The sequence below is a fragment of the Paramacrobiotus metropolitanus genome, unplaced genomic scaffold (genome assembly GCF_019649055.1).
Source record: "Paramacrobiotus metropolitanus isolate TYO unplaced genomic scaffold, Prichtersi_v1.0 Parri_scaffold0000125, whole genome shotgun sequence".
NCBI lineage: Eukaryota > Metazoa > Tardigrada > Eutardigrada > Parachela > Macrobiotidae > Paramacrobiotus > Paramacrobiotus metropolitanus.
The window spans coordinates 39,851-67,371 of NW_026570345.1; the positions used below are offsets into that span (position 1 = coordinate 39,851).

A 27,521-nucleotide genomic window follows, 5' to 3' on the forward strand; every position below is an offset into this window, starting at 1 on the left:
TGCTAAACAAGTAACGGGTACCGGAAAGCGCTGAAACGTACAGCATACTGCGTATTCGTTATATATTTATTATAATTGCTGATATTGCATACCATAATTATCGAATCTGAAGCCCCCCCCCCCCGAAATAGAGGCCCATGGGCTTAATTAAATATCGTAAAGCCCATATTAAGAAATGTGAAATATAGATATGTGTAACCCTGGGGCATGCATGCAGGTTTACGTATGTACCGGTACATTATACGGCTGACTTCGTAAATGTGCGAGCGATATTAATGTACTTAAACGTTAACGGCACATATAACTTTGTGTATCTTTATTCTTGGATATAACACTAACTGCACAGATAACTGACGAAATAAAGTTTTATTCACTATGTATCCATCACATTAAGGCCAACAAATCAGCATCCCAGTTTTTGTTTATATAGAGATACTTTGAACTTATGTTGAATGAAAATTATTACCCCGATACATATGTATTCCAAGTCAACAGTCACTGATTCTTAGAAGAAAATGTACGGAATAAATATCCAATGCGCCACTTGACATTTTGCTCTGAATTCGAATTACGAGCGTAAAGCGTTTTCTTATGAGGCTTTCTGGCTGGTATCAGCAATTCCGCCTTCTACAGCAGTGTCAACTGTGTTGTGCAAGATGGCCGCATTTTACATAGTATACACCCATGAATGTTTTTCCTTATTGTACTTGAAAATTTGGACTGGCGCTTGCTTGCCAGTTTCTTCCCAAAATGGACTTCCGGTTGAATAGTATCCTTTGCGTTATCGTCCTCCTTCTTATCGGTAAACTGAAACCTTCTTAGAAGCTCAGGGCGGTATAGATTATGGAAGGATTGCGTGTTTAGACGAAGGTCATGCGAAATGGGTTCGAATGGAGAATGGACGAATGGAAAATCCCGAAAACCCCTGGACATTGTGGCCCAACGGAGACATTCACTTCTACCTCGATAAAGACTACAGTGAGTTGTTTTTGCACCCCTTCTTAGTAACACCACATTATTGCAATATCCGTTAAATCATATTAATCGAGGATGAAGTTCGTACACGTACGCTATTAATTTCTGCACTGCTTTCATTTTCTTTCTTTCTGCACTGCACGGCGCACAAACTATCTTGTAATCATTTACGTGTTAGCGCGCTCAGTATACATGCACCTACATGCACCTACATGAATTATGCACCTACATGTAGACGAAAAGGATTAGGATATTGAGAGCTGGGCCACGTTCTTGTATTTTAATTTTGTTTCTTATACGAGTATAACTATACGAAGTAAAAGATCCACAATAAATTCACGTTGAGAGCGCTTCTGTTACATAATATTTATAATTTAGCAACGCTGCAGAGAGCGCAGATCAAAACCGCTATGGTGCGCATTAGCCAGGACACCGGTGGCTGTGTGAAGTTCCTGGAGACAACAGCGGACGCTGCGGTTTACAAGCTAAAGATCACTCCGAATAAAGGCGACGCGTAAATTCAGAAACTTCTGACGATGATTTCTGGCATGTATTAAGAAAATAAATTGTAACTATTACAGCGGCGCGGTGGAGCATCGCTGCTATACCGTTCCCGGACGGCTCCGAGCCAACCATACCGGCGAGCAGATTATGGTCCTGACCGACGGTGATGATGGCTGTTTCCACGAAGGACCGCGATCTCTGATGAAATACTTAACATTAAGTAAACACTGCCGCCTAAAAAACTGCGGATTTTGTTATGCGCGTACATCCGGTGTTTAAGATATTAAACCAAGACATCATGCGACAGGTGTGGGGAAACGGAACGAGCACCAGAAAGCCATTCGCAACGATTTCCTGGACATCAGTTTGGACAACGTCTTGCCGAGTAATATACATACATACGACAGCTGTCATTGGTTCAGTATTAATACAACAATGTTGCCAAAGTTGTGATTTGAGCAGGCATGCGTATGGCGTTTCGAACATTTCCACCGGAAGCGGCGTATTCCGCCTGCCCATATTACGACTATTGTAGCATAACACACAACCAGGTAACCTGAATTCCGGGACATATTGTTTTCTGGTTGATTACAAAATATTGCTTTACTTTTTTATTTTGTTTAGCCGCGAGATTACACACAGAAAGGAAGCGATGCTGCCGCGTTTGTTGTCAAACAGCCACCGTACTTTATTCCTAAGATGTCCCATCTTAGCGTAAGTTGCCAAAAAATTCAAGTGATTTGAAGTACTGACCTAGAAAAACAAAATTAATTGTGCACCATGAATAATAAGTAGGTTAAAATACTACCTAATATAAAATTATATAACTGATTAAAATCAATTGCGACAAGCACTATGTACTCGTATATGCATGTCTTTTCATTGCGATGTACTTTCTTATTTGAAGGAATGCGACTGCAAGGACATAACCACGATGTATGGAGGCGACAGCTCGGTTTGCGCAAAACGTAAGCGACGTTACCCTTGGCAAATAATATCATACGTGAAATTATGGCATTAAGTTCAGAAACAATGTATTCTGATAAATAGTGGACTGTGCGGCACAAAAAATGCCGCCACAACAAAAACCTGTACCGGTGCCGGGTTCATCTGGACAAACAAACCAGAACCAGCCGGCCCAGCCTAGTGGAGCAGCCGGCGTAGGTGCCGGGCTAGAAGCGGATGACGACCTCCAGAATCTGCTGAATCAGATACTAGGAATGGAGGGCGGTGGTGGTGGCGCAGGTGCCGGTGGTGGCCGTCCCGGTGTTATCAGCGGGGGTGGGTCATTTGCCGGCGGAATGGGTGGCAACGGTGGGGGCGGTGCACCCGGAATGCCAGGTGGTACCGGTGGCGGTACACCGGGAATGGGAGGTGGTGCCGGTGGTGGCATTGGTGGTACTGGTGGTGGCGGGATGTCCGGGATGGGTGGCGGTGGCGCTGGAGGTGGATCCATGCAGCCGTCGGTGTCTCAGGGCGGAATGAGCAATGATGTCTGCTACACCATCCAGATGGTCGGAATGGGTGGAGCCAGCGGAGCCGGAGGAATGAATGGCGGCATGGGAGGAATGTCCGGAATGGGAGGCGGCGCCGGTGGATCTCCCGGGATGGGTGGAGGTGCTGGAGGCGGCATGGGCGGTGGTATGGGTGGTATTTCTGGAGGTGGAGGAAGTGCAGTTGGAGCTGGCGGCGGTTCTGGAATGGGCGGCATGGGGATGGGAAACAATCCAGGTGGGATGTTAGGAGGAAATGGAATGGGTGGAAATGTGGGTGGAGGCATGTCCGGAGGCGGTGGAATGGGAGGAAGTATGGGTGGTGGTATGGGCGGAGCCGGCGGCAGTTCTGGAGGAATGGGAGGTGGTAGTAACAGTATGACTTTCACCTTTACTATTGGCGGAGGAGGACAAGCTATGGGAAATATGGGAAGTGGTGGCGGTGGAGGAATCAGCGGTAATCCAGGCATGTCAGGATCGAACGGTGGAATGTTCGGCAGCTCTTGGGGAGCAAATGGGGCAATACTGGTGCCACTGGCATGGGTGGATCCATGGGTAATTCAATTCAAGGCGGCTCATTCAACAGTGGGATGTTTGGAAGTGGTCGACCGGTGGGCAGCGGGGGATCGTTCAGCTCTGGTAACAATTGGGCGACGAGTAGCGGCCGTGATGTCGGTCAGACTGGTTATCATGCAAGCACGGCGATGTTACATCGTACCACGACAATCATACATCCCACAACGCACCACCGATCGTCCCTTCCCGTGAACGGCCCGCCGAATGCGCAGTGCTCCGTGACTATGACGCCTGGAATGGGCGGTATGGGAGGCGGTATGGGCGGTAACGCTGGTAACTCTGGTGGTAACGCCGGTGGCAATGTTGGCGGAAATATGGGCGGAAACTCCGGTGGCGCTGGAAATAGCATGGGTGGCGGCATGGGCGGTAGCTGGAGCGTTAACTCCGGCAGTTCCGGTGGTAATGCTGGTGGTGGTATGACAAGTAATTGGGGAAGCAATACGGGCGGCAATGGCGGGGGTGCTGGCAGTAATATGGGCGGCGGTCAGGCCAGCAGCTGGAGTGTAAATATGGGCGGTAACGCTGGCAGTGCCGGAACTAATGCTGGTAGCGGTATGACCAGCAACTGGGGCGGTAACATGGGCGGTAACGCGGGTAGCTCCAACGGGAACATGGGTGGAAATGCCGGCAGTTGGAGCTGGACTAGTTCAGGCGACAGTGGCAGGCCCCCTGGAGTGCCCCCGGGAGCAATGAGTAGGCGTAGAAATTCAAAACTTTTATAAGCTGAAAAGGCAATCAAAATAAAATTTGCCGGGTTATTTAATTATAGTGTCCGCCAAGCCAGGAGATCCCATTCCGATTGGATCCGGTCAGCGGTTTAAACGAACCATGAACAACGACCAAGCGTACTATAAGTGGCCGGGAAATACGGTGCCCTACTGTGTCGATCCATCTTACAGTAAGGGTGATTGCAGATGTTTGTGCCGTCTGCGCAGTAGTTTTAATTTTTATTCTGTGCTTAATTATGCGTATGTTTTTTGATAGTTTAATTCTTTTAGATCGTTGACTTTTTCCTTGATTACATATTTGCAACTGTTTTACGTATTTTTTACTTACCGGGCGATTTTTTGTTGTTTCCACCAGGTCCCCTGGAACAAGCGCAGATCCATGCCGCTTTCAAAGCAGTTCAGGATCAAATGGGTAGCTGTGTTCAGTTTGTCAACACCAGTGCGGATAGTCCGCTGTTCAAGGTCAAGGTAGCTCCCAGCGATGGACAAATGTGAGAATCGGCTATGCCTTGTTTTGTCAACATAAAACGTAGCCGGCCTAACTGAAACTGTATCGCTGCAGCGCTTCGCCGCTCGGATCAAAAGCCTGCAGTTCCCTGCCGGGTGCTTCGGCACAACATATTAGCAGTGGAAAGAAGGAGCAGATCATGGTGTTATCCAAGGATTCCAAGGACGGTTGCTTTGATGGAACCCGACATTCGCTTATGAAATTGTAGTGTTCTGCTATTCATTGCGAAATTTTTCATAATATTACATAGGAAAATTTAGTGAAGTTAGGATATCTGCGTATGAAACATGTTGCACATTAAATTAAATGAAGCCTTTTTTATTAAATAATCTCTTGCACGTACAATTCTGTAGTGCCGCTATCGTTTTGGGACTACGCAGCATCCACAACCGGCCTGATCGCGATAATCATATTAACCTGATCCAAGGCAACATTCCACCAGGTAATTTGATGAAAAACAGCTAATTCTGTCGCTCGGAACGTTGTATTAGTTATTTCTGAAACAAACTAGCGCTTACAGTAATTGTTTTAACCAAGATATTCCGTAATTTGCCTGGCCTTTCCGCTTTTGGTGACGGCTGTGTTTTTTCTCCAGGTAATCAAGCCGCATATGCAAAATTCACCGAAGCCAACGCCACCAGCAGCACGTGTCCCACGTATGACTACTGCTCCATAACGCATAATAAAGTAATTACACGTCTGCACAGGAAATATATTGAAAGGTCGTGTAATTCTGCGTATGTTGGGTATAGATGGACGAATTCTCCAGCGCTCCCGGCACCCCGGCCTTCACTGTGCCCAATCCGCCGTATTTCATCCCGCGTCTGGGCGAACTTTCCGAGTGCGATTGCAAAGAACTCAGTGCCCTTTACAGATGCAATATACAGTGCAAGCCATGTAGGTTTCACTGATAATAATTAATAAAGCGCTGGATATGCTAGCAGAGGCTCAACTTAAAAAAACCGTAAAATACCGTATTAGAATTAACACAAGCAGCATAAGCACAAGTATATCGGATGACTCTTAGTGAACTGTGCCGGATTACCGCTGCCAGCGGGCATGTCTCGTCCTGGCGCTGCTCCACAGCCGCAACCCGGCGGACAGCCCGGACAACCCGGTGGACAGGTCAACCCACTGCCTCCTACGCAAGGCCCGGTTATCGATCTCTTCCCGCCCACGCAACCCACCCCACCACCCCGGTTTTACCCCGGGACCACCGGTGGCTCCCATTACCCAACCGGTGCCGTTACAACCAACCCTCCAATAATGCCGCCTACGCCGCCAATCAACATTCCCGGAATCTGGAGGAAATGGCGGTAACGTTGGGATCGGTGGAGGTAACATCGGAGGCGGAATCGGGGGCGGAATTGGTGGTGGCAGCACTGGAGGCGGAATCGGAGGTAACTTTGGAAGCGGAACAATCGGATCCGGCATTAATGGTATCAACAACGGGATGGGAAATAATCCACGCCCGAATCCAGGCGGTCAGTCCGGACAGGGCGGCGGACAAGTCACGATTTCTATTCCGACCACGGTGTCGTCAGCCGGACAGGGTGGTGGCTTCAAGATTTGCTACAGCGTACCAGCGCAAGGGCAGTCGATGGCATTTAACGCAGCTCCGGCGATTAACCTCCAAATCGTGCTGAATATGGTCGGTGGCGGCGGCGGTGGCGGAATGGGGGGAAATATTGGTGGCACCGCTAATCTGCCCGCGACAAGCAACTGTCCGAATCCGGGTACAATGACCGACCTTGTTTGTACGAATTTCAGAATTTCTAATTTTTCAACGGTTTGGATTGTAGGTAACCAAAATCCTAATCAGCCACAGCCAGGAAATCCAAACACGCCGGGCGGGGGTGGCAAACCAGGAGGTGGAGAAACTCCAGGAGGCGGACCAAAACCGGGCGGAGCAGATACACCAGGAGGTGCTGACAAGCCGGGAGGCGGGGATAAACCAGGAGGGGATAAACCTGGAGGAGGGGATAAACCCGGAGGTGGAGACAAGCCAGGCGGCGATAAGCCTGGAACCGGAGATAAGCCTGGAACCGGTGATAAACCGGGCGGAGATACTAAGCCAGGCGCCGGCGATAAGCCAGCGGGCAGCGGTGACAAACCAAGTGGCGATGACAAGCCCGCGGGCGGTGATAAACCGGGAGGAGATAAACCCAGCACCGGAGACAAACCCGGAGGAGACGCGAAACCCGGTATTGGCGACAAACCAGCTGGTAGCGGAGACAAGCCTGGAGATAAGCCGGCAGATAAGCCAGGCGACAAACCGTCGGATAAGCCATCCGAGAAACCCGGAGATAAACCGTCGGATAAGCCAAGCGACAAACCAGGCGACAAACCTTCCGATAAGCCCGGAGACAAACCTAGCACGGGGGACAAACCAGGAGGAGACGCCAAGCCCGGTAGCGGCGATAAGCCAGCCGGAAGCGGCGGTGATAAACCTGCAGACAAACCAGCAGACAAACCATCGGATAAACCATCCGATAAGCCTACTGATAAACCGGGAGACAAGCCATCGGATAAACCTTCTGATAAACCGGCTGATAAACCATCTGATAAACCGTCTGACAAACCATCCGATAAGCCATCTGATAAACCGTCGGATAAGCCTTCCGACAAACCGGCTGATAAACCGTCGGATAAACCGTCCGATAAACCGTCGGACAAGCCGGCGGATAAACCGTCCGATAAACCGTCCGATAAACCGTCGGACAAGCCGGCGGATAAACCGTCCGATAAACCGTCGGACAAGCCGGCGGATAAACCGTCCGATAAACCGGCTGATAAACCGTCCGATAAACCGTCTGATAAGCCGTCCGATAAACCATCTGATAAACCAGCAGATGACAAGCCTGCCGATAAACCAAGCGACAAGCCTTCAGATAAACCGGCCGATAAGCCGTCAGATAAGCCTAGCGACAAACCTTCTGAAAAACCAAGCGACAAGCCGACCGATAAACCAGCCGATAAGCCGAGTGACAAGCCAGCAGATAAGCCGTCAGACAAGCCGGGAGACAAACCAGCAGACAAGCCAGCGGACAAGCCCAGTGATAAACCGAGTGACAAGCCTTCAGACAAACCAAGCGACAAACCAGCCGATAAACCGGAGGAAAAACCTGCTGATAAACCAGGAGAGAAGCCAGCTGACAAACCAGCCGATAAACCCAGTGACAAGCCGTCCGACAAGCCAGCGGATAAACCTGCTGATAAGCCGGGAGACAAACCCGCCGATAAACCCAAGCGGAAATAATCTTTTTTAAAAAATAATGGGCTGCGAGTTACTTCTCGCTACCTTGCAGTGTTTGACTTGCGAGATGTGCAAATGAAAAATGCATTAGGTGTTGCACTTATATAATATGTAGTTACCTATTCCCTGTTAAAATCATCGTTAAATAGCCTAATATTACATTAGGTTTCTCGCCGACTGTCGAGAAGCTGGCGTTATTTGGTGTTCGCCTTTGGATTTAAATTTATTTTAAAAAATTCTCTATTTGGTTTCATGAATAGTTTATATTAAAATGTTTTATTTCATGTAAATAATGCGAGTATCGATAAGGTTTCAGCGCGATCCACTATGAACCAAGAGGGATTGCGGCTGAATTGCCAATATTTACGTTTCAGATCCAAAATTATAGTTTAAATTGGGTATCTTGGGTACTTTCAAAAACATTATTCCTGCACAAACAAGGGAAACTACTGTATTTTGATTTTCATACAAAATGACTGACATAAAGATTCTACAGATTCGCATCGATGCCAGCTGCTGCCAGCTACGACATAACCAACTTGGATAACAAAAAATTAATAAACACCAGAACAGCTTTATTTGATAACGTTTATGCGCAAAATATATAGGGTAGCCTGACTGAGTTCAAGTGCTGTATCCGTCATGCCAACGTGAATGTTTTGCCAGAAACAATGTGAGCCGCTGCTTGTGGTAGTCCGGGCATTCTTATTTTATAATTGTTCCAAAACAATCCTCAAATCACCGCATCATTAAGTCGGAAGTACCAATGGAGACTACGAGGATCTTGTTTGTCCTGCTTCTCATACATGCATTTGCTGCAGCAGGTAGGTGCATATTCTGTCATTTAGAACTATTTGTGTACCGCAGAAGTACTCGATGCTTTACGGTGACAATGTTCTTATTATTTCGACAGCGGAAGCCAAATGGGTCAATGTGAACGGTCGGTTTGTTAATCCATCCTTACCATGGACGCTGTGGCCCAACAACCAAGTGCCGTTCTATATTGATCCGCTGTTTAGTATGTACAGGCTTTCAATTATGCATGTTCGCAGACGAGAACATATTGTTAGTACAAGTATAGCTATTCTGTTCTTCTATAACTACCTGTAAAGACAGTAAAGTACTGCAGCACCTGAGGAAGAAAAGGATGTCCGAGCTGCCATGCAAATCGTGCAGTCCAGTCTGGATGACTGCGTTGTATTTGTGGAAGTCTCACCCGTTTCGGAGGTGTTTAAGTTGAGGATAACCCCTTACAACAACGATCGGTAGGTTTGCGCCGTATATTCAAGATTTTACGCTCTCGGTGTTTCGCAGTTCCTGGCGAACAAAACGGGATGATATGTGGCGCTCTTTGGCAGTCACGCGTTAAGTGATCGCTGCCGGACTTATCCGGGGAAGATGGCCAATTTTGAGAAAGCCGGCTGGACGGAACAGCCGCTGGTGCTAACGGCCGGACCAGCAGGCTGCGTGGGCCAAGGACCTCGTCCATTACTGAAATATTTCGTATTAGGTAGTAATCCCGATTCCCGAGCGAACTTATGTGAGCTTTCCTTTAATTCACAGTCAGTTACACAATATTCGTTATTTGTAGTACTTGGCAAACGCAACGAACACCAGCGGCCAAATCGCGATGAGTATGTACACATCAATGAGGAAAATTTGGATGCCGGTACGTAAATGTTTTATGTAGTATTTCTGTATGGGTTGTGCCCAATTGTGACTTTCTGGTTTTCAACAGCTTCGAGGGTGGCTTACAAGAAGTATTCCGACGACGAATTCTTCTCAGCCTGTTCCGATTACGATTATTGCAGCGTCACGCACAATCAAGTAAAACAAATTAAATGTTATTGCTCTTCTCGTACATTTTAAAAGTTTAAGTCAGTAACACCTTTACATTGACTTGCACGGAATAGCGGCACTACTGTTTACCACATTTGAATTTTAACAGCCGATGGATTTCACAAGCAACGGAACGGCGGGATTTATTGTCAAGAAAGAGCCCTATTTCATCCCCCAGCTGGATCATTTAGGCGTAAATCATTATGTTTGATCTTCTTTAGCGGTTTCTAACTCTCCTCTCCGTTGTCAGGAATGTGACTGTATGGATCTGAAAATACTCTACGGCTGCACACCAAATTGTAAAAAACGTAAGGTCTGTGCTGCTCTGATTCCTCCGCCATTGTACAGATCGCTTCCAGTTGGTGTTCTGTAGTGAACTGTGGGAGACTGAAGATGCTGCCACCGCCCATGGACGCACGGGAACAATGCTCGCCCGGCCAAGCCACACCCATACGCACCCAGTCTATCTGGACATCCGTGGAATCCTCTCCCACAATGCATCGGGTTTGCTACACCATATCTGCGTCAAGCGGAGCGATGTCGCGATCAGTGTCAACTACCATTGAGCCGATGGGGCAACAGCGCCAGGCCGGTGGTTTATGTCAAGTGACTGCCAGTACCGGAGGAATGGGAAACCCTTCAGTTGGATTCAGTAAGTGATGCAGTTACGTACTATCAATGAATAAATATATTACTAAAGCTATGCATTGCTAGCAGTAAATATATTCTAATTTGCAAAGGCATTACAATGTACCGTATTTATTTATATTTATGTAACATATTGGTGCTATTAAACTTGCACTCAAAATGGCGCAACTCCACGAACCTGTTATGAAGTTTTTGCTATTTCCCGAACCCGCCATCACTGTTCTGTAGACCTAGGTTAGTTTTTTGTGATAGGTATCTCATTCGGCATGCGTCAGAAACGAGAGATCCTGAGCCCAGTTCCAACACAACGAGCACTGAATTTTGACCCAAAATTTGCAAAATGGCCCGGAAACACTGTACCGTATTATCTTGACCCGTCCTATAGTAAGCCGAAAATTGCTTACTATTAGACTTGCACTGCTGTTTGCTTTGACCTTTTTAACACTTTTTCTTCTCAGCCCCTGAAGAACAAAAGCGCATTAAGGATGCATTCACTCAGCTGTCGACGGAACTCGGCGGCTGTATCGTGTTCTCAGAAGTGCCAGCAACTGCCCCCGTATTTAAAGTGAAGATTACTGCAACTGAGAGTATTCCGTAAGCTCACCGTTTAATGTATCTGCACGTACTGTGTACAGCTTCATTATGAAATGTATTTGCTAAGAGGAACATTTCCCGCGCGCGGCTGCCACACGTTGCCAGGAGCATCTCGTGATCGCATCGGTGTAGGAAAAAACGAGCAGGAGATGCTGATCCGCACCGGTCCCAATGGATGCGTCAATGATAACCAGACTCTGTTGCGCCTGTACGTTTGACATAAAGGACATCTTTAACTAACTAGTGGAACTGATTTGACGTTTTGATAGTTGAATTATTTAAAACGAGCGTTCGTCAGCGTTGCTGCTTTTCCGTTGTAGAGCAGCAATGGTTCTGGGAAAACGCTACGAGCACCAACGTCAAGATCGTGATGACGCGCTGACCATTAACGATGCCAACATTAGTCCAGGTATCCACAGGTTATAAAATAAATAATTTCTGGTCATTTAAGACTTCGTGGATTATGAATTCGCAGATATGAAATCGCTATTCGACAAGTACACCTTCCAAAACGCGTCATTGTTCTGTGCGTACGATTATTGCTCGGTTACGCATATCAGAGTAAGTACTGATTTCATCTTGATAGAAAACGGAGGAAAATATGCCTCAGATTTATAGATCGAAGAATTCTCCGGCACGGTCCCTGGAGGTGCTTTCAGCGTAAAGAATCCTCCTTTTCGCATCGCTCGGCTGAATAAGCTTTCGGAATGCGATTGCAAAGAGCTCAGCGTCATGTACAACTGTCCGTTGGAACGATGTGTACCTCGTACGTTTCCCGGTTATCTCACTGAAACACGCTCTGAATTACCGGTAATCTTTTCATAGTGAACTGTTCTGCCATCCCTCCTGCACTGCCACCACCAGGCACCGTGTTCTCCCCTCCGGATCGCAATGTATCCAAACCCAGGAACTCCTCCCAACAACCATAACGCGCCAGTGAATATTAACCCGTCGCTTCCGGCTGTGAATAACAACGTTCCCAACGCCCCAAACCCACCGTCACCGTTCGTTACCATCACGATACCGACAAACGTCGCACCGGGTGCGGACGGGAACATCCAAGTTTGTTACGCGTTACCCGTGCAGAATGTTCCCATAACCTTTACCGTCACTCCCGGACAGTCGATTGGGATTAGCGTGGGGAACATCCAGACGATGGTGACCGTTAACGGTTGCCCGAATACCGGTAATCAGCAGCAGCAAGGTTCTAGAATTTCTGGTCGTTAATCTGGTTTAATTGCACAGAGATACCTCAGCGACCAGAATGGCCTGTGCCAGTGATTACTCCTCCAGTGTTCACTCCGCCACTTCCACTGCCAACAGTCCCGAGCCAACTCCCGACACAACCACCTTCGACGGCGGCGACGTCTCGACCAACCAGTGCCATGTTGATTTCGACACCAGCAAACATTCCCTCTAGTTCTCCGAATGTTATGACCAGCACAGCGCAAACCACTATGGGTACATCAACGGGAAGCACAGCTCCATCGTCATCGACAGCAAGTACCATCACGGCGCAAATGTTTACCTCCAGCATCGAAACCTCATCTGCTATCTCCGCCAGCACTATAAGTATCGTCAGCTCTACCACACCGTCATCCACCATTGCCACCAGTTCTCAGGGATTGACTTCGGCGGCTCAATTGCCATCCAGTTCAACGCCGTCCACCCCCGTTATTTCTAGCGCCATCACTGCGACTACTTCTGTAACTTCTGCCAGCTCTATTAGCATCCCGAGCTCTTCAGTTACGACGCCCTCCACCGTTGCGACCGCATTGCCGAATGCGAGCACTGCCACATCTGCAGCCACATCTGTTGCCAGTTCCGGCGGAAGTACTACTACTCCGCCGCTGCCGACCGGACCCATAACACCAGTTGCCCTAAGCACTTCTACAGTAACCCCAACAAGACAATCTTCGCTCCAAACGTCAGCATCAACGCCGTTTGCGGTTTCGACATCGGTTGTAACAGCGGCCTCTTCGGTTCTCACATCCCAGCCGACCAGTGCGACTACTCAAGGAGCCAGCAGCACTGTAAGCGGCGCAGTATCCAGCACCGTGGCTGTTTCTATCTCTTCTGGTGGATCCACAACTCCGTCTACGCGAGCGGTAACTGCGTCAGTGGCAGCTAGCTCCACAGCTGTACCGGCCACCGGGCAGACCCGGGAGGCTGTACCGGCATCAGGGAGCAGTACGGCGCAGTCGGGGACGCCAGTGACAACCGTTGCGAGAACGAGCAAAGGTAGGCAAGCAAGTTTTGGGTTGCGGTATAAATATTTACAACAATTATATGCAACTAAGAACACTGGCTCGGGTATTGCGGTTGGACAGTGTGATCAAGGAAATAGTACTGGATGTGTAAAAGTTTACATATGGCAACATACTTTGTTATTTTCAGTTCCGACTATAGTGGACGACCATCGACCACAACTGGACCCCACTTTCTTCGAGTACGCTTTCCGGTCGGCAAATAAGAAACCGACAACCGTAATGCTAGAAATGTAACGGCACTCTTTTCGTTACACGTATTAATCTTATCTAAATTTTGTCAGTTATTTTTGTGCCCTGGTTTTGCTAAACGCTCCCTTTTGATATATTTTGCCCGTAAAGATGAGATTTCTAAAGATACTGTGCAAGCTAAAATATCAATAGTCACAAAAATCACGTTTTTTTAAAGAAACTACTCTACGCTGACCAGAACGGTTATTATGCAGTTTCTTAGTCATCTTACCAGTTTACTACTGCTGTAGTTACAGTTTATACATACAGTACTACACTAGCGAAACTTAGGTAGAACGTCGTCTCTTCAGCAAGGTCACGAAAAAGGCGTCACATCATTGTTCAAATTGTTTAGCTGAGCTGAAATAACCCACACAAAATATATGAGAAACGCGTCACTGCGTCAGCATCGGTTTGCAATCCGGCATATCAGTATTTACATATTATATGAAAAAATTAATTGACTCAGTCGCAAAACCGGCGCGCAAGCGCTCACCCGTCCCTTGGGTTATATGTACGGACTACGGAGTACTTACACCGAGTAGCCGCCCCTCTGCGGCACCTAGTCATTTTAATAACATGCTAATCAGACGTCAAGCTTGACCAAGTTTGCTTATAAAGCAGCTGCGCGAAAACCCAACTGAAAGTAAACATAGGTACATGTTGCTTTGTCAAACACCTCCGATGTGCTCAGTTGTATTGCTTAATCCTTGTTATCAGCTGCCAATGAATCACTCGCTTCCCTGAACCAAATAACCACAATAAGCGTTACTGACTTTTTCAATTCTTTTTCAATACAAAGTTAATCAACCACAAGACATGTACACGTATAACGAGACAACATTAAATGGCAGTATTTTTCCGCACTACATCAACGGCACCAAGATCGTTCCTCCACAGCCGGAATGGTACTTTACCATCTACACCGTTGTCACCGTTCTGCACCTCCTACTGAATATTACCGTTTTTGTCCCTTTCATCCTGCAGAGATCCCTCCGTACCCCATTTACTGTCTACGTCATCTGTCTCTTAATTTCCAACATCATTCAAGGCAGCCTTCTCAACATCCTGGAATTGGTGGGTCTGGATCACGGTGTGGTGACCAACCTGTCGCCGGCGTTATGTGCCCTGTATGAATACTTGAACACCGTGTTCTCCGGTGGTTTGACGTGCTGTCACGTCCTGATCACGATTAACCGGCTGTGGGCGTTTATCTTCCCGGTATCGTATCGGCACCATCATACCGGCAAAATGGCCGTTCTCATTTGTGTGCTAATGTGGACGTATGTACATGCTCTGGGTTTGCCGTATTATATTATTCATGAACTGTGTTACCGGCCGAATGTCCACATTTTTGGGTGTATTGTAAGTTTATTTTGTGATAATTATATGCACACCGCTGGTGTCCTGATACCAGTACTTAATTGTTCGTGATTATCTCATTTGAACAATTTTCAATCGCGCTGATCGTGTAAAATGTCCTTAGCTTTTCTGACGTTTTTCTGCAGTTAAATGCATAAAGGTAACAATTTGTTCTTTATTACCTGCATCCTGTTTTTTTCGGCAGCTAAACGAAAATTCTGGAAAAGTTTTCGATGAATACTTATAATGAACGAGACAATATAGTTTCTTTTATTAAACTCCATTTTATTCCACAAGGATTTCATAAAATAGAAAGCCAGATAATTTGATGAATTTTGTCAAAAGTTTCCCGGCAAACGGCTACGCAGAAAATCCTGCAAATTGATTTACTTTTCCGGGAGTGGTTTATAATTCTGCAGGCCAAATCACTGAGGCCAAACTCTCTGTTAATTACATTGTACAGATAGTATTTTTGGAATGGCATTACTGTGTAACGCATTGTGCATTACTCGGGGGGTTTACTTAATTTTGCGGCGAAATAACATGCTCCTGATTTTTTGCACATAATTCTTCTGGCATCACTTTCTGCGTAAAACCTTGTAAAAATTGTAGTTTTTGTTCTGGCAAACAAAGTTGTGTGAATTTCTGCAGACTAATGTCACCGCCATATCGGCGTGGAACGGCGTGGTCATCGTCACCCTCTACGTCATTCCGACCGCGATTGTCGTCTGCGCCTATCCGTTGTTGTGGTATTTCCACCACAAGCGCCAGAAAATCGCCCACAGCACTAAACTAGTAACATCTGGCACCAGAAATAGCGAGGCGTTCAGTGCGCTGACCTGCTTGACCATCAGTGTGCTGGTGTGCTGGGTACCGACGGATATCTACTACTTGGTCAACGATCTAACCGAGCTGGATGTCTCTTTCCTGGATGAGGTGGCGTCGGTGTTGTTTGTCGTACAGGGTACACTAGATCCGGTGTTATTTGTGGTGTCTCTCACGGGACTGAAGGAAGCATTATGTAAATTCCCCCGAAAAATTATGGCAAATATTGTCAAAAAATTCCGGTGTTCCCAAGCGAAAGATTAATAAATTATTTAAACCGGCAAACCGAAGAACGCGACTTACATGGTAGCGCGTCGTTTGTCGGGTGTCTGCATGACTGTATTCATTATAAAATCACAATGCTGAGTCTGGTGAGAAACACTTGACATGCCGCTAGAATCCATTATCCAGCGATTATTAAACGTAATAGCGTTCGTGTTCGCAAATGTATCCAACGGAAATCCACCTTGTGATCTCAGTTTACTGATCCGGGGAAAAATTTGCACGTTAGCAGAGCGAAAGAATGGCGGCCATCGAAAATTCCATTTTGAACGTCCTATTGGTCATCGTGATCACATTATGGCATGCTGACGGTTAGTTTGATTGTAAAACTATTTATTTATAAAACTACTATTGGAAGAACTATTTTTAAGTGATTTTTTTCAATAAATATAGGTGCTCGGATGCACAACAGTTCCAGCCATACCCATTCAGGACTGCGAACGGTCAACGTGAATTATGTATTCCAAAAGTGGCCAAATAACACGGCGCTTTATTATATCGAGCCGGGAGCGTACAGTGAGTGCTTTTATTTATAACGCATCTGATAAAAACTGTTGTACAAATATTTGCTAAGTAAAATTTGAGTAATGTAATTATATTTAGTCTTATTTTTATTTTATTTATAATTTTGTATGATTATTTTTGCGTTGAAGGGTTTTATAATGCATATTTTGGGTAGTTTGAGTATTTCGATGATCATAACATGCGTTAAATTCCTGTTGCATAGATGATACGGAATTGGTGTTAATTCGACGCGGGTTACTGCGCGTAATGTCCGACATCCACATGTGCGCCACATTCGTCGAGGTACTGCCCAATGATCCGCGGTTTAAGCTGCGCATAACACCGAGAAATTTTGACAAGTATGTGCCGCATAATCCAGGAGCCGATTATTGTCTTCATGTAATTCTGGGTTGTACACTATTGTAGTGACTCCTTAGCCGAGTACTGCTATTCGTTGCCGGGAATGGCGGAAATGCAGTACCGGCGCGGCGATGTCGAACAGCGCCTGGTTATCACGCGGGGCCAGCATGGATGCCTGAACAGCCTTCACCGGGTCATGAAACTATTCGCGATTGTACTGGGGAAACGTAATGAATATCAGCGTCCAGATCGCGATTTGTATATTGCCCTGAATCCTAGCGCAGTTATTAACCGTAAGTTCGACTAAGAAAATTAAATAAAAATTAAGCTTGAAATTTTGATCTTCACCAGAAAAAATCAGAATATTTATTAATTTACTATGTTGCAGTGTAGCAGATTTAACAGTTTCCGTGTTTTTGACAGCGATGCTGCAGCACGCGTATAGACCTGTAGAAAAAATCAGAATATTTATTAATTTACTATGTTGCAGTGTAGCAGATTTAACAGTTTCCGTGTTTTTTACAGCGATGCTGCAGCACGCGTATAGAAAATACGAAACTACCGAGGCGTTCTCGGTGTGCATGTATGATTACTGCTCCATTACCCACGCGTCGGAGTACGAATATTCCCAAACGGGACAGCCGGCGTTCACTGTGCTCCAGCCGCCGCATTTTATTCCCCAGCTGGAGGTAAGTGTAGGCGGTAAATAAACATGAAGAAAGTTTGCTCAGACGTCAGGTGTTGCCTGATATATTCCAGCGATTAAGTGAATGCGACTGTCAAGAGTTGATGGATCTCTATGGATGCCCGACTGAACGATGTGCCAAGCGTACGTACCGAAAAACTAGGCAATCGAGAATAGCAAGCAAAATTTATTCGTAATAAAATTTTTGCTACGTTTAGTTACCTCCTGGCCATCGGTGCCGTTTGCGGCCGTGGTGGAGTAACGCTTAAAAATATGTTACTTTGCTGATTAAATAATTACTATAATTAATACGTTTATTACTAATATTAGTATTATTAATAGGTACGTGAACACAATGAATTCCAGACACTTTTTAAATTTATTGAAGACAAAATTTATCAACACCTTTTTTATTACAATGTGTGGTAAACCATAGTTATGCTGTATGCATGTTATGCTCTATGAAATAAAACCAGAGCTGATTCGAACAAAATAGTACAGTATATGCGGCAAATTACGTGTTAAGTGTTCATTCTGTAATCCAGCTGATATATACTTAGTAATCGTAAATTATATAAACTGTGTTTTTTGTAGCATTGGCGTTGAACAATACTTATCGCTGCTGATCTGCTGAATTGCTGTGCTAATCTACAGAATTCACGTACAAATACTGTTAAACAGAGTGTTTTTAATTTGACTTCGTCATTTATTTTAGTCAACTGTGCTGCCGAAGTTCCACCGGCTAACCCTGCCACCTTTCCCACATTCGCACCCAACCCAACAATCCCAACGTTCCCGACATTCCCCACGTTTCCGCCTCCTCCACCGGTTCCACCCTTCCAGACATTCCAGCCGTTTCCTACATTTCCCACTTTCCCTCCGCTTCCTACATTCCCGCTTTTCCCCACGTTTGACCCCAATCCGCCGGCAACCACACCGGCACCTATGACCTTTCAGCCCTTTCCTACGGGACAGACCTTCCCACCGTTCCCAACTTTCCCACCTTTTCCCACATTTGGCCCCAATCCTCCCGCTACCACACCGGCACCGCTTACCTTTGAGCCCTTTCCTACGGGGCAGACCTTTCCACCATTCCAAACGTTCCAGCCGTTCCCAACGTTTGACCCAAATCTTTCCATTACTACACCGGCACCGCAGACCTTTCCGCCATTCCCGACGGCGCCACCGGAAGTGACCACCACGGTATCGGTCACCGATCCCACGACCACCATCTGCTACACAATGCCGACGGTAACGGCACCCGTGCAATTTGCGGCGGTTACGACACTCCAACCCAGCGTTACCGGAGCGCCAGTGGCGACCACCACATGCACAACGCAGATCGGTAAAATACTAAATTAGTGTTTAAATGCGTACAATAAAGTGTTTAAATGCGTGTTAAGTGTTTAAGTGTTAATTAAGTGTTAAGTGTTTAAATGCGCATAAGTTCATTTTACTGGTATAAAGCATTAACCGTGCCTACCGCGAAATACGATGAAATAACCCAGATTACAAATTTCAGCAAGGCAACGTTTTTTGTAGGAAACTCTGGAATCGATCGTTTCCAAAGCAGGGCATCATTTCGCGGCGACAACCTAGAGCTTTTCAATAACGTTTTCGAAGCACCGGGTGCGTAATTATTTTTCCATATAATCGAGTTTCTGATTTGCTGGGGTTAATGTTTGGTTATTTATTTAAAAATTTAGCGCATTATCGGGAGAAGCGAGCACCCCGCCAGCGGATAAAGAAACGCCCATTCCTTCGCGTCACGGACACCGATCCAAAGTATCAGAAATGGCCGGACGGTATCGTCAAATACTACATCGACAGCAAATACAGTAAGGCATCAATATCATTCGGCATATACTCTGTATGCGTATAAACATCAAAATCTAACGGATACATAGTTATAAATGTACAAATAAATATGCGAAACTTGCAAGAAAGAATACGGAAATACAAAATTTAAAATGTTAAATTAAATAATTTAATAATACGCTACTTAAAATTAAAAAGTGCCGCATTTTAATTAATAAACTACTTTAGCTCCCATGGAAAAACAGTACATCGAGAGAGCCATCAACACCGTGACCGCCAACTTGAAAGGCTGTATAAAATTTGAGCCGGTCTCTCCTGACCTCGAAGAATTCAAGCTGAAGATCACACCGGTGACCGACGACGGAGCGGATGAGAAGCAGTGCTATTCTTTTCCCGGCATTTACAAGGAATTCATGTCCGGCAAGGAACAGCGCATGGTATTGGCGCGCGGAACACAAGGCTGTCTGGGCGGGACCAAGTACAACATCCTGAAATACTTTGCTCTTGTTCTCGGCCAGCGGACGGAGCATCAGCGCCCGGATCGCGATGATTTTATCGAAATTATTAAGGATAATATACAGGACGGTTAGTCAAAGTCAGTAAAGCGCTTTCGATGGCGACACTCTCATGTCTGTATAATTAACAGTAAATATTTATTGTGTATCTAAACGTGTTATGCATGTATACCTGAACATACAGTAGAATAACTATATAACTAAAAGTAATTTTAATAAAAAAAACGGTTGCACATACGGAACGTACAGATATACATTGTAAATGTAACTATTCCATGAATTTAAGTGGATAGTACCATATTTATTGTGCATTTAAAATTAATCTACAGACTCTGTAAATGGCTGATTAGTTGCTTGTTTCAGTGCAAATTAAACAATTTTGTGTAATTTTAAAGGGATGGAATTTGCTTATGACAAATATGACTGGAGCACAGCGACGAGTTCATTCAAGTACGACTATTGCTCGGTAAGGCCAGCAGTTATAAAAGAAGGAACATAATATTATTGTATAATCATATGAACACGGGATTCCGGTTCCGTTCGAAAGGTCACGCATAATCAACCGGAAGTGTTCGCCAAACCGGGATTAGAAGCGTTCAAAGTAAAGAATCCGCCGTACCGTATTCCCATGCTGGACTATCTGTCGGAAGGCGACTGCCATGAAATCATGACGGCATACAAATCCGATAAAAATAAAAAATGCGACGCGAAGCAGTGCGATCCAGGTAGCGTATGATGCCTGAGCTGCAAGCACGCCAAGCAAGGTGTTGTCTGTGTTACAGTTAAATGCTTCGACATGACGACAACAACGACAAGCACAAGCACAACCACAACAAAACCGACCACGACAAAGACCTCTCCGACAACCACCACGAAAACAACGACGACAAAGCCCACTACGACAACCACATCGACAACACCGTCCACCACAACCAAAACGACGACTAAGCCAACCCCACAACACCCAAGACGACGACGGTGACAACGACGAAACCGACCACCCAAACGACGACGCCGCCTACAACGAAACCGACAACAACAAAAACGACAACCACACCAACCACCACCAAGACGACCACGACGCCAACGACAACCAAGTCGGCAACGACTCCAACGACTACCAAGCCGACAACGACAAAAACGACGACAAAGCCCACAACAACACCGACAACAACGAAGCCGACAACAACACCTACTACTACGAAACCGACGACAACAAAGATGACGACAACACCTACTACTACGAAACCGATGACAGACCAACAACAACGCCACGCTAACGAAAACCGACGACAACAAAGATGACGACAACACCTACCACAACAAAGGCGACCACGAAACCGACGACAACGAAGCCAACAACCACCGCGACAACAACAAAACCGACGACAACCAAGCCAACAACCGCCGCGACTACAACGAAACCGACGACCAGACCAGCAACAGCCATCGCTACAACAAAAGCAACGACGACACCAACCACCGCTAAACCAACTACAACCACATCGAAACCAGCGGCTACAACAACCAAGCCCACAACGAGAATGACGACCCCAACCACCACAAAACCCACAACAGCAAAGCCCACGCCTACCACAACAAAGCCACCGACGACACCAACAACACCGCAAACCACTGTCACGACTACCAAGACTTCCCCAGTAACAGCGAAACCAACCACATCTGCTACCACAAAACCCACCACGAAACCGGCAACAACCATTCCCGTCACCACCAAAACCCCGACCACAATTAAGGCGACTACCCCAAGCACGACAACCAAACCAACCACGTCCAAACCAACATCACCCTCAACTGTAGCACCTACGACAACGCAAAAGCCGACCACGAAACCAACGACTCCGGTAACATCTAAGCCAACAACTACCGTTGCCACAACGAAACCTACGACAACCACGGCGAAAGCGACCACTGCAGCGTTGAATACCAAGCCGACCCCGACCCGACCCACAACGAAGTCGACCGTAATATCAACTCCGACTACAACAGAGCCTTCGACACCAACAACGCCTCTGACATCGAAACCGACGACAGTTAGTGTGACCAGTAAGTCGACGAATCCGCCAACAATCGGGACTCCAACGACCCGAACATCCATATCTACCACCGCCAGTACGCAGTTTACTGCAACCACGAAAGCGACAATCACGACGGTGGCAACTTCCGCCGGTACGTTACCACCTGTGACCGTTGTAACTAATCCGCCAACACCTATGGTAACGCCACCGCCGACACCGATGCTGACGGCACCGCCCGTCACGTTTTCAACGAACTCCCCAACACCGGCACCGACGACTGAGTTTACCACGACAGCGGCATCGATGACCACGCAGAGCAACCAAGAAACGACGACAGTCTGCTTCAATGTCAACGCTTTGCCTTTTGCGCCAACCACGGTTTCGGTGCAGGCAACGCTCAGTCCGAATAGCAACGGGCAGACTGCCATCGTAGCGAATACGCTTTGCTCTACGCCATCTCGAGCTGCATCCAACTCGAGATCCAATGAAGGACGAGCGTTTTACTAGATGCTATTTTAATTTTCAAAAATCGACGTGTAATCAGCGGTTTTTAGTAAATTATTTTGTGGCGCTGTATTTCTCAATCTGAAGCTTATTTATTTGCCTAAGCGATTTCATTTATTATAACATTCTTCAAAGTTCACACAATCTTATTGCTAGTTGTAGCAAACCTCACCCATTACTGTTCAGCAGTATAGCAACGGTCATGTACTCTTATTAGATCTTATGATACGAACAAATGGTTAGCAGACAATCGTTTACATACATCGTCTGCAAATGCCGGTACATAATTCGATCTAATACGCGCTAGCGTAACCGTCACGCCGTGGTTGAACGTTCGATGAGCGTCCCATGGGCATGACGTGCCAGGGCGCTTTACCGCACTGCTCGCTGTAGGTCTTATGGGCTTCAACGATGCCGTCCCAAAAGTCCACCATGGCGCCGGTGTCGGCACTGCTGCTTTCCAGTTGTCCCGCTTGGGTCAGCTCGAAGAACTGAGGCCGCTGTTTTGAACGGGACCCAATAATTCTTCTAACAGTAAGTAACCACAATGGTTATTGTCAATCATATTTGTTAGAACGATTTGTTTTCCTGTTTGTGCAACACGCTGGTAAAAGTTTAGCGGCAAATAAGTGTTTCGAAATATATTAACCCTACCCTATATATGCGACATCTTGCAGCATCTGGCGAATACTACTGATGACCTGTTTATTAGGTTTCAAATGTGGCAACTGTTGGGACGGGTAAAATATGTTGCTGACGTCAAATGTATGAAATGCACCTGCACAGTAATAAGTCCACTTGTACAGCAATCAGTTGTAAATGATTTTGAACTGTAATATTACATAAGGTCAACACACCTAAGTTATTCCAGTCCGGATTGTAGTTGAGTCGAAACAGGGTTGTCGCTGCTCCGTTTACATTAGGAGCTCGTTCAGCTTCATAAAACCGGACTTCCTTGCCGGCCGGGTAGCCCATTAGTGCATCGGTAGCCAGCTGCAAAATTTTGCTCATAATGTGATGTATCCATTTGATCTTCTTTACATAATTAAAATTAAACTGGTTGGCCCGCGATTCGACCAACAAGGCCCTCTGCAGGAATACATGTAATTGTTGAATAACATTTTAAAGCAGCTGCGCTTAGTTCGATATACTGTCTCACATAATACAACTTCCACAGCGTTGTCGATCGATCATCAGATGCGGACAGATTGTAATGATCAGCCACTGTTTTCGCCAAATCGAGGTTCGGTGTGGTGCAATTTGGCGCGCCGCCGTTGGGCAGAAATTCCTTGGCGATCATGAGTATGATTTGGCCGAAATTAACAGGTGTTTTTGGATTGAACAGTTCTGGATGAATAACTGCAAATACATGTAGGAATCAGAGACAAGTGATTCCCAATCGGAATGTCATTACGACGCGTTTGGTACTGCTTAAAATCATTGAAGCGTCCTCGTGTAAATATCCCGTAATAATTCCGGGACCCTTTGATGCGTCGACTGCTGCTGCTTGGACGGCCTGGAATGGGATGTCCTTCAGATGGATGCCGTCGATCACTAAAGCGTATGGAAACATCCGCTGAAAATGATTGTAATTAATCGATGTTCTGTTATTTCAAGCGAACCACCCGTCCATTGAAAAACGCTTTTCGTCGTACGCATATTTCAAAAATTGATACAGATAACAATTGCATAATTATTTACAATTTTGTTTACCAATAAACGAAGCACTTTTTTATTACCGAATTAAAATTGAAAAAATAGGCAAAGAAGCTTTTTTATTTTGTCAGTAAATTTGTAAATTACAGTAAATGAAATTGGAAAGAATCTAGTAAAAACATGCTACGCTCCGTGACAGGATAGTATTCAGAATAATATTAGATTAAACGTAACATATGTTTCTGCCTTCCTACATAATTGCAGTGTGACAGAGCCGCTTGCACTCACCGGGTTGCCGAATTCAAACAGTTTTGCCGAATCGAGCAGCTTCTTCACCGGCTGACGTTTCAAGCAGTCGATAAGAACTTTGAAGCATCGAAGGGACAGCCAACCTGCCCGGCAAGTTCCACAGCATCTCTCTTTGGTTCGCGGACATAAATCGAATCGATAAGAATACTTCCGCTGAATGATACGGAGGCCCGTATGGATTCTAGGGATGCCAAATAGCGTAATCGCTGCATTCAGACACGACACTACCTGGTACTGTAACACTCAACGAAATAACCACTCATATATGTCAGAGATATGCAAAAATATGTGCAACGTGCAATTAAACAGCTAAACAGTATTACATATTATTGCACCGATTATCCGGTTACTTACTCCGAACATTGGCATCGAGAAGCATGGCGGAAGTGGCGAACGCACCAGCGCTTTCACCAAATATCGTGATGCCCTTCGGGTCACCATGGAACTTGGCAATATGGTTTTTAATCCATTGCACAGCCAATTTGCAGTCACCAAGGCCGTAATTACCACTGGCAGCATCGTCACCGGTGCTTAAAAAACCTGTTTTTAAACAATCGTTCCAAAGGTTTTCCGTTTAGTTACTTTGTACTTGTTATAATTTAAAAATTTTTTCGTGTAATTCAGTCCCGTTTACCATATAAGATAGTTTAAAGACTAATGTTTTTTATTCGTATTTACCGAAGACCGACAGCCGGTAGTTGATGGTGACAACGACAGTTTGGGTTTCTTCTGCCAACTGTGTAGCGTTGTAATCGTCCTTATACCCCACTGTAATAGCACTGATGATAAGCCGCTGGGTTACGCACAAGTTTTCTTAAAGTTAGCCAAAATGTTTACGCTGAAATCCGCCGCCATAAATCCACATCATAACCGGGAAGACATCTTTCTGGGACTTTACAGGCGGCACGTAGATATCCAGATACAGACAGTCTTCGCTCATAGTCTTATTGGCGTTGCTGCCCCATGCCGCTGGCAATGGTCCTTGGGGACAAATGGGACCTTGTCGCAGCCTCGAAGCATTGCGCAAGTAAGAGTAATCCTGATTTTCCTTGGAATGCTGCGCAACGAAGGGGTTCAGTTAACAAAAGCTGATTATTATTAATAGAATTATATGTACTCGACAACTTTACTTCGAAACGCCGAGCAGTTCCATAGCGAATGCCGTAATAAACATATCCGACAGTCTTGGGATTGTTAACCGACACGTACGGCTCGCCGACAACGCTTGCGCCTGGGACGACTTCGATTTGTCGAGCTGATAGGCAGTTTACATACACAGATAAAAACAGTGAAACGGTAAACTGCGCCGGCATTTCCCTGCTGTGTCTTAAATAACAGCAAAAGAATAAAAGTTTTATCGCTGAATATTTTGACAAACACAATAAAAAGCATCGACACAGGAATTTCTCAGGGATTATACTGACGTTATAATAACCGAGAAATTTTTCTAAAGCCGCCCATATCTAGAACGGACATGATACCGCACGAGACATGTGATAAATCGTTTTGCATTACCACACTTACGTGCCTAGTTTACAGCATCATGCAACATTTTGGCGCAAAACGTTCACAGCAGACCGTGCAAGGCTCTGTAAAACGCTTATTTTTAACTGCAAAGCCTAAATGATTCTGTATGGTACGGTCTAGTGAACAATCGCTTGCAGTTACTTGGGTTACTGATCTATCTCACTTACGATGTGTTACACTTCTTTGTAGGAGTTTCTTTATGGCCTGCTAAGATCATCAAATTACGCAACGTTTACAGTATACCACCAGTACAATTAAACCTATAAAAACATTTTATTAACATGTTGTGAGTATTATGGCGCTACGCTTCGTGCTTTCAGTTGTGTCAATTAGAATAAATAAACGTCTTCACCGACATGGCGAAAAGCTGTTTCAGTTGTGCAATCAGTGGTGTGTTGGATTTTACAGAGCCTAAGACGCTAGACTACTGCTGTAGACCATTTGTACGAAAAGTTAAGACAATACTCTTTGTCCATGGGACCGTCAGGTCATGCCTGCAACTGACCAACCGATGTAACTCTACTTTCCGTCGGTCGCTCATATTTGGCTGATTTTTTTTCCACAAAAATGAATACAAGTAGGGTACTTACAATACTAGTACAGTACTTGGCTCATTTGTGCGTACAGAGGGTTATTCAGCCAAGTGTGGTCACTTTTTGGAAAATTTCTGCTTAGCCGTTGCAGGCTTATTTTACTTTTTTAAAAATTTTATCAGATAACCACAACATTTAATCATATTCTGAATTCAACCGAGCCAAGATTTCGCTATCCTGTAGCCCAGGAAAAAATTAAGTTTATCCCCCCCATGTTGGCAACAGTTGACCAGTTCAGCTATAGGAAATGGATTCCCTTTACTCAAAATTAATTTAAAATTTGGGTTTTCGCCATAATCCATTGAAAACCTGTCAGGGTTTCGAACAATCCTTTTCAGAAGGAATTACTAGTTTTTCGATCAGGAAGCAACATCCTTGTTTTTCAGCAGTGCTCCCGGGAGCACATCTCTGGTTCTGGATGACTTCTTCCTCTCTGCCAGGCTTAATCATGGAGCGTCCTTTTCGATCAATGAACATTGTAAATTGTGAAGAAAGACCTGCGTTACAACTTTAGTTTGTGGAGGAACGAAAAGGATAGCTATAGCTCCGTGAGTAAGAATTCGCACAATGAGCATGGCTCCTGCGAGTGTCTTCCTGTTTTCGCGTTTTTCCAACCGTCCTACCGCAAGAACGCGCAAGAATATGGAATCGTTTTTGCTGAAAAATATTCGGATCGTCGTTTTTACAATTAAAACCATCCAGATTTGAAAAGCAGACGATCCTTTTAAGGCCAGATCATCGAAAGCCAAATTTTGCCTGGTCAAAGGTTTAGAGTCGGAGTCTTTAGGTCAGTAGCCAATCTTGCGGGCTGTTTAAGCTCGATTGTCACAAAAATTTGCAAAAAGCATCAAAACTAATTTGTCATAATAAAACAATTATTAGAATCTGACTCTGCGCTACAGCTGAATTATAGGAATTTTTTT

The 27,521-nt window shown here is 45.6% G+C and overlaps 6 protein-coding genes across 7 annotated transcripts; 5 read left to right on the plus strand and 1 right to left on the minus strand.

The window, feature by feature from the left end:
* Positions 1-661: 661 nt before the first annotated feature.
* LOC129598594 (uncharacterized) lies at positions 662-6,242 on the plus strand. The gene is given in 17 exon segments (XM_055496574.1): positions 662-802; positions 865-978; positions 1,354-1,489; positions 1,557-1,699; positions 1,787-1,864; positions 1,942-2,030; positions 2,104-2,193; positions 2,387-2,447; positions 2,530-3,734; positions 3,737-4,241; positions 4,318-4,446; positions 4,632-4,767; positions 4,839-4,988; positions 5,138-5,226; positions 5,380-5,471; positions 5,537-5,681; positions 5,812-6,242. Coding segments are annotated over 17 exon segments (3,507 nt in total). The 5' UTR covers positions 662-750; the 3' UTR covers positions 6,105-6,242.
* LOC129598591 (cell surface glycoprotein 1-like) lies at positions 6,107-8,339 on the plus strand. The gene is made up of 2 exons (XM_055496569.1): positions 6,107-6,520; positions 6,587-8,339. Exons 1-2 carry the CDS (start codon positions 6,238-6,240, stop codon positions 8,041-8,043), a joined length of 1,740 nt encoding a protein of 579 aa, XP_055352544.1. The 5' UTR covers positions 6,107-6,237; the 3' UTR covers positions 8,044-8,339.
* Positions 8,340-8,729: 390 nt separating this feature from the next.
* On the plus strand, positions 8,730-12,189 carry LOC129598590 (uncharacterized). Its single transcript, XM_055496568.1, has 16 exons — positions 8,730-8,864; positions 8,954-9,058; positions 9,170-9,305; positions 9,399-9,550; positions 9,632-9,709; positions 9,779-9,867; positions 9,989-10,072; positions 10,130-10,187; positions 10,253-10,531; positions 10,780-10,911; positions 10,986-11,121; positions 11,189-11,329; positions 11,442-11,530; positions 11,597-11,682; positions 11,740-11,887; positions 11,947-12,189. The coding sequence occupies exons 1-16, from the start codon at positions 8,807-8,809 to the stop codon at positions 12,048-12,050; spliced, it is 1,875 nt and encodes a 624-aa protein (XP_055352543.1). The 5' UTR covers positions 8,730-8,806; the 3' UTR covers positions 12,051-12,189.
* Positions 12,190-16,292: 4,103 nt separating this feature from the next.
* Positions 16,293-21,101, plus strand: LOC129598589 (uncharacterized). The gene is made up of 13 exons (XM_055496567.1): positions 16,293-16,399; positions 16,482-16,604; positions 16,816-16,951; positions 17,019-17,245; positions 17,478-17,641; positions 17,712-17,781; positions 18,353-18,982; positions 19,180-19,266; positions 19,344-19,475; positions 19,684-20,040; positions 20,366-20,436; positions 20,518-20,695; positions 20,753-21,101. Exons 1-13 carry the CDS (start codon positions 16,330-16,332, stop codon positions 20,950-20,952), a joined length of 2,445 nt encoding a protein of 814 aa, XP_055352542.1. The 5' UTR covers positions 16,293-16,329; the 3' UTR covers positions 20,953-21,101.
* A 134-nt stretch (positions 21,102-21,235) lies between these two features.
* LOC129598592 (salivary glue protein Sgs-3-like) lies at positions 21,236-22,755 on the plus strand. The gene has a single exon (XM_055496570.1). It carries the CDS (start codon positions 21,272-21,274, stop codon positions 22,514-22,516), a length of 1,245 nt encoding a protein of 414 aa, XP_055352545.1. The 5' UTR covers positions 21,236-21,271; the 3' UTR covers positions 22,517-22,755.
* LOC129598593 (liver carboxylesterase 1F-like) lies at positions 22,552-26,107 on the minus strand. 2 transcript variants are annotated; one of them, XM_055496573.1, is made up of 11 exons: positions 26,003-26,107; positions 25,609-25,804; positions 25,316-25,535; positions 25,157-25,246; positions 24,833-25,018; positions 24,458-24,659; positions 23,942-24,089; positions 23,673-23,872; positions 23,371-23,506; positions 23,168-23,291; positions 22,552-23,041 (listed from the first exon to the last, which is right to left on the minus strand). In XM_055496573.1, the coding sequence occupies exons 2-6, from the start codon at positions 25,789-25,791 to the stop codon at positions 24,517-24,519; spliced, it is 822 nt and encodes a 273-aa protein (XP_055352548.1). In that variant the 5' UTR covers positions 25,792-25,804; positions 26,003-26,107; the 3' UTR covers positions 22,552-23,041; positions 23,168-23,291; positions 23,371-23,506; positions 23,673-23,872; positions 23,942-24,089; positions 24,458-24,516. The 2 variants fall into 2 exon arrangements, with proteins under 2 accessions (XP_055352548.1, XP_055352547.1); XM_055496572.1 differs by having other exon boundaries at positions 25,609-26,036.
* Between the last annotated feature and the right edge of the window lie 1,414 nt (positions 26,108-27,521).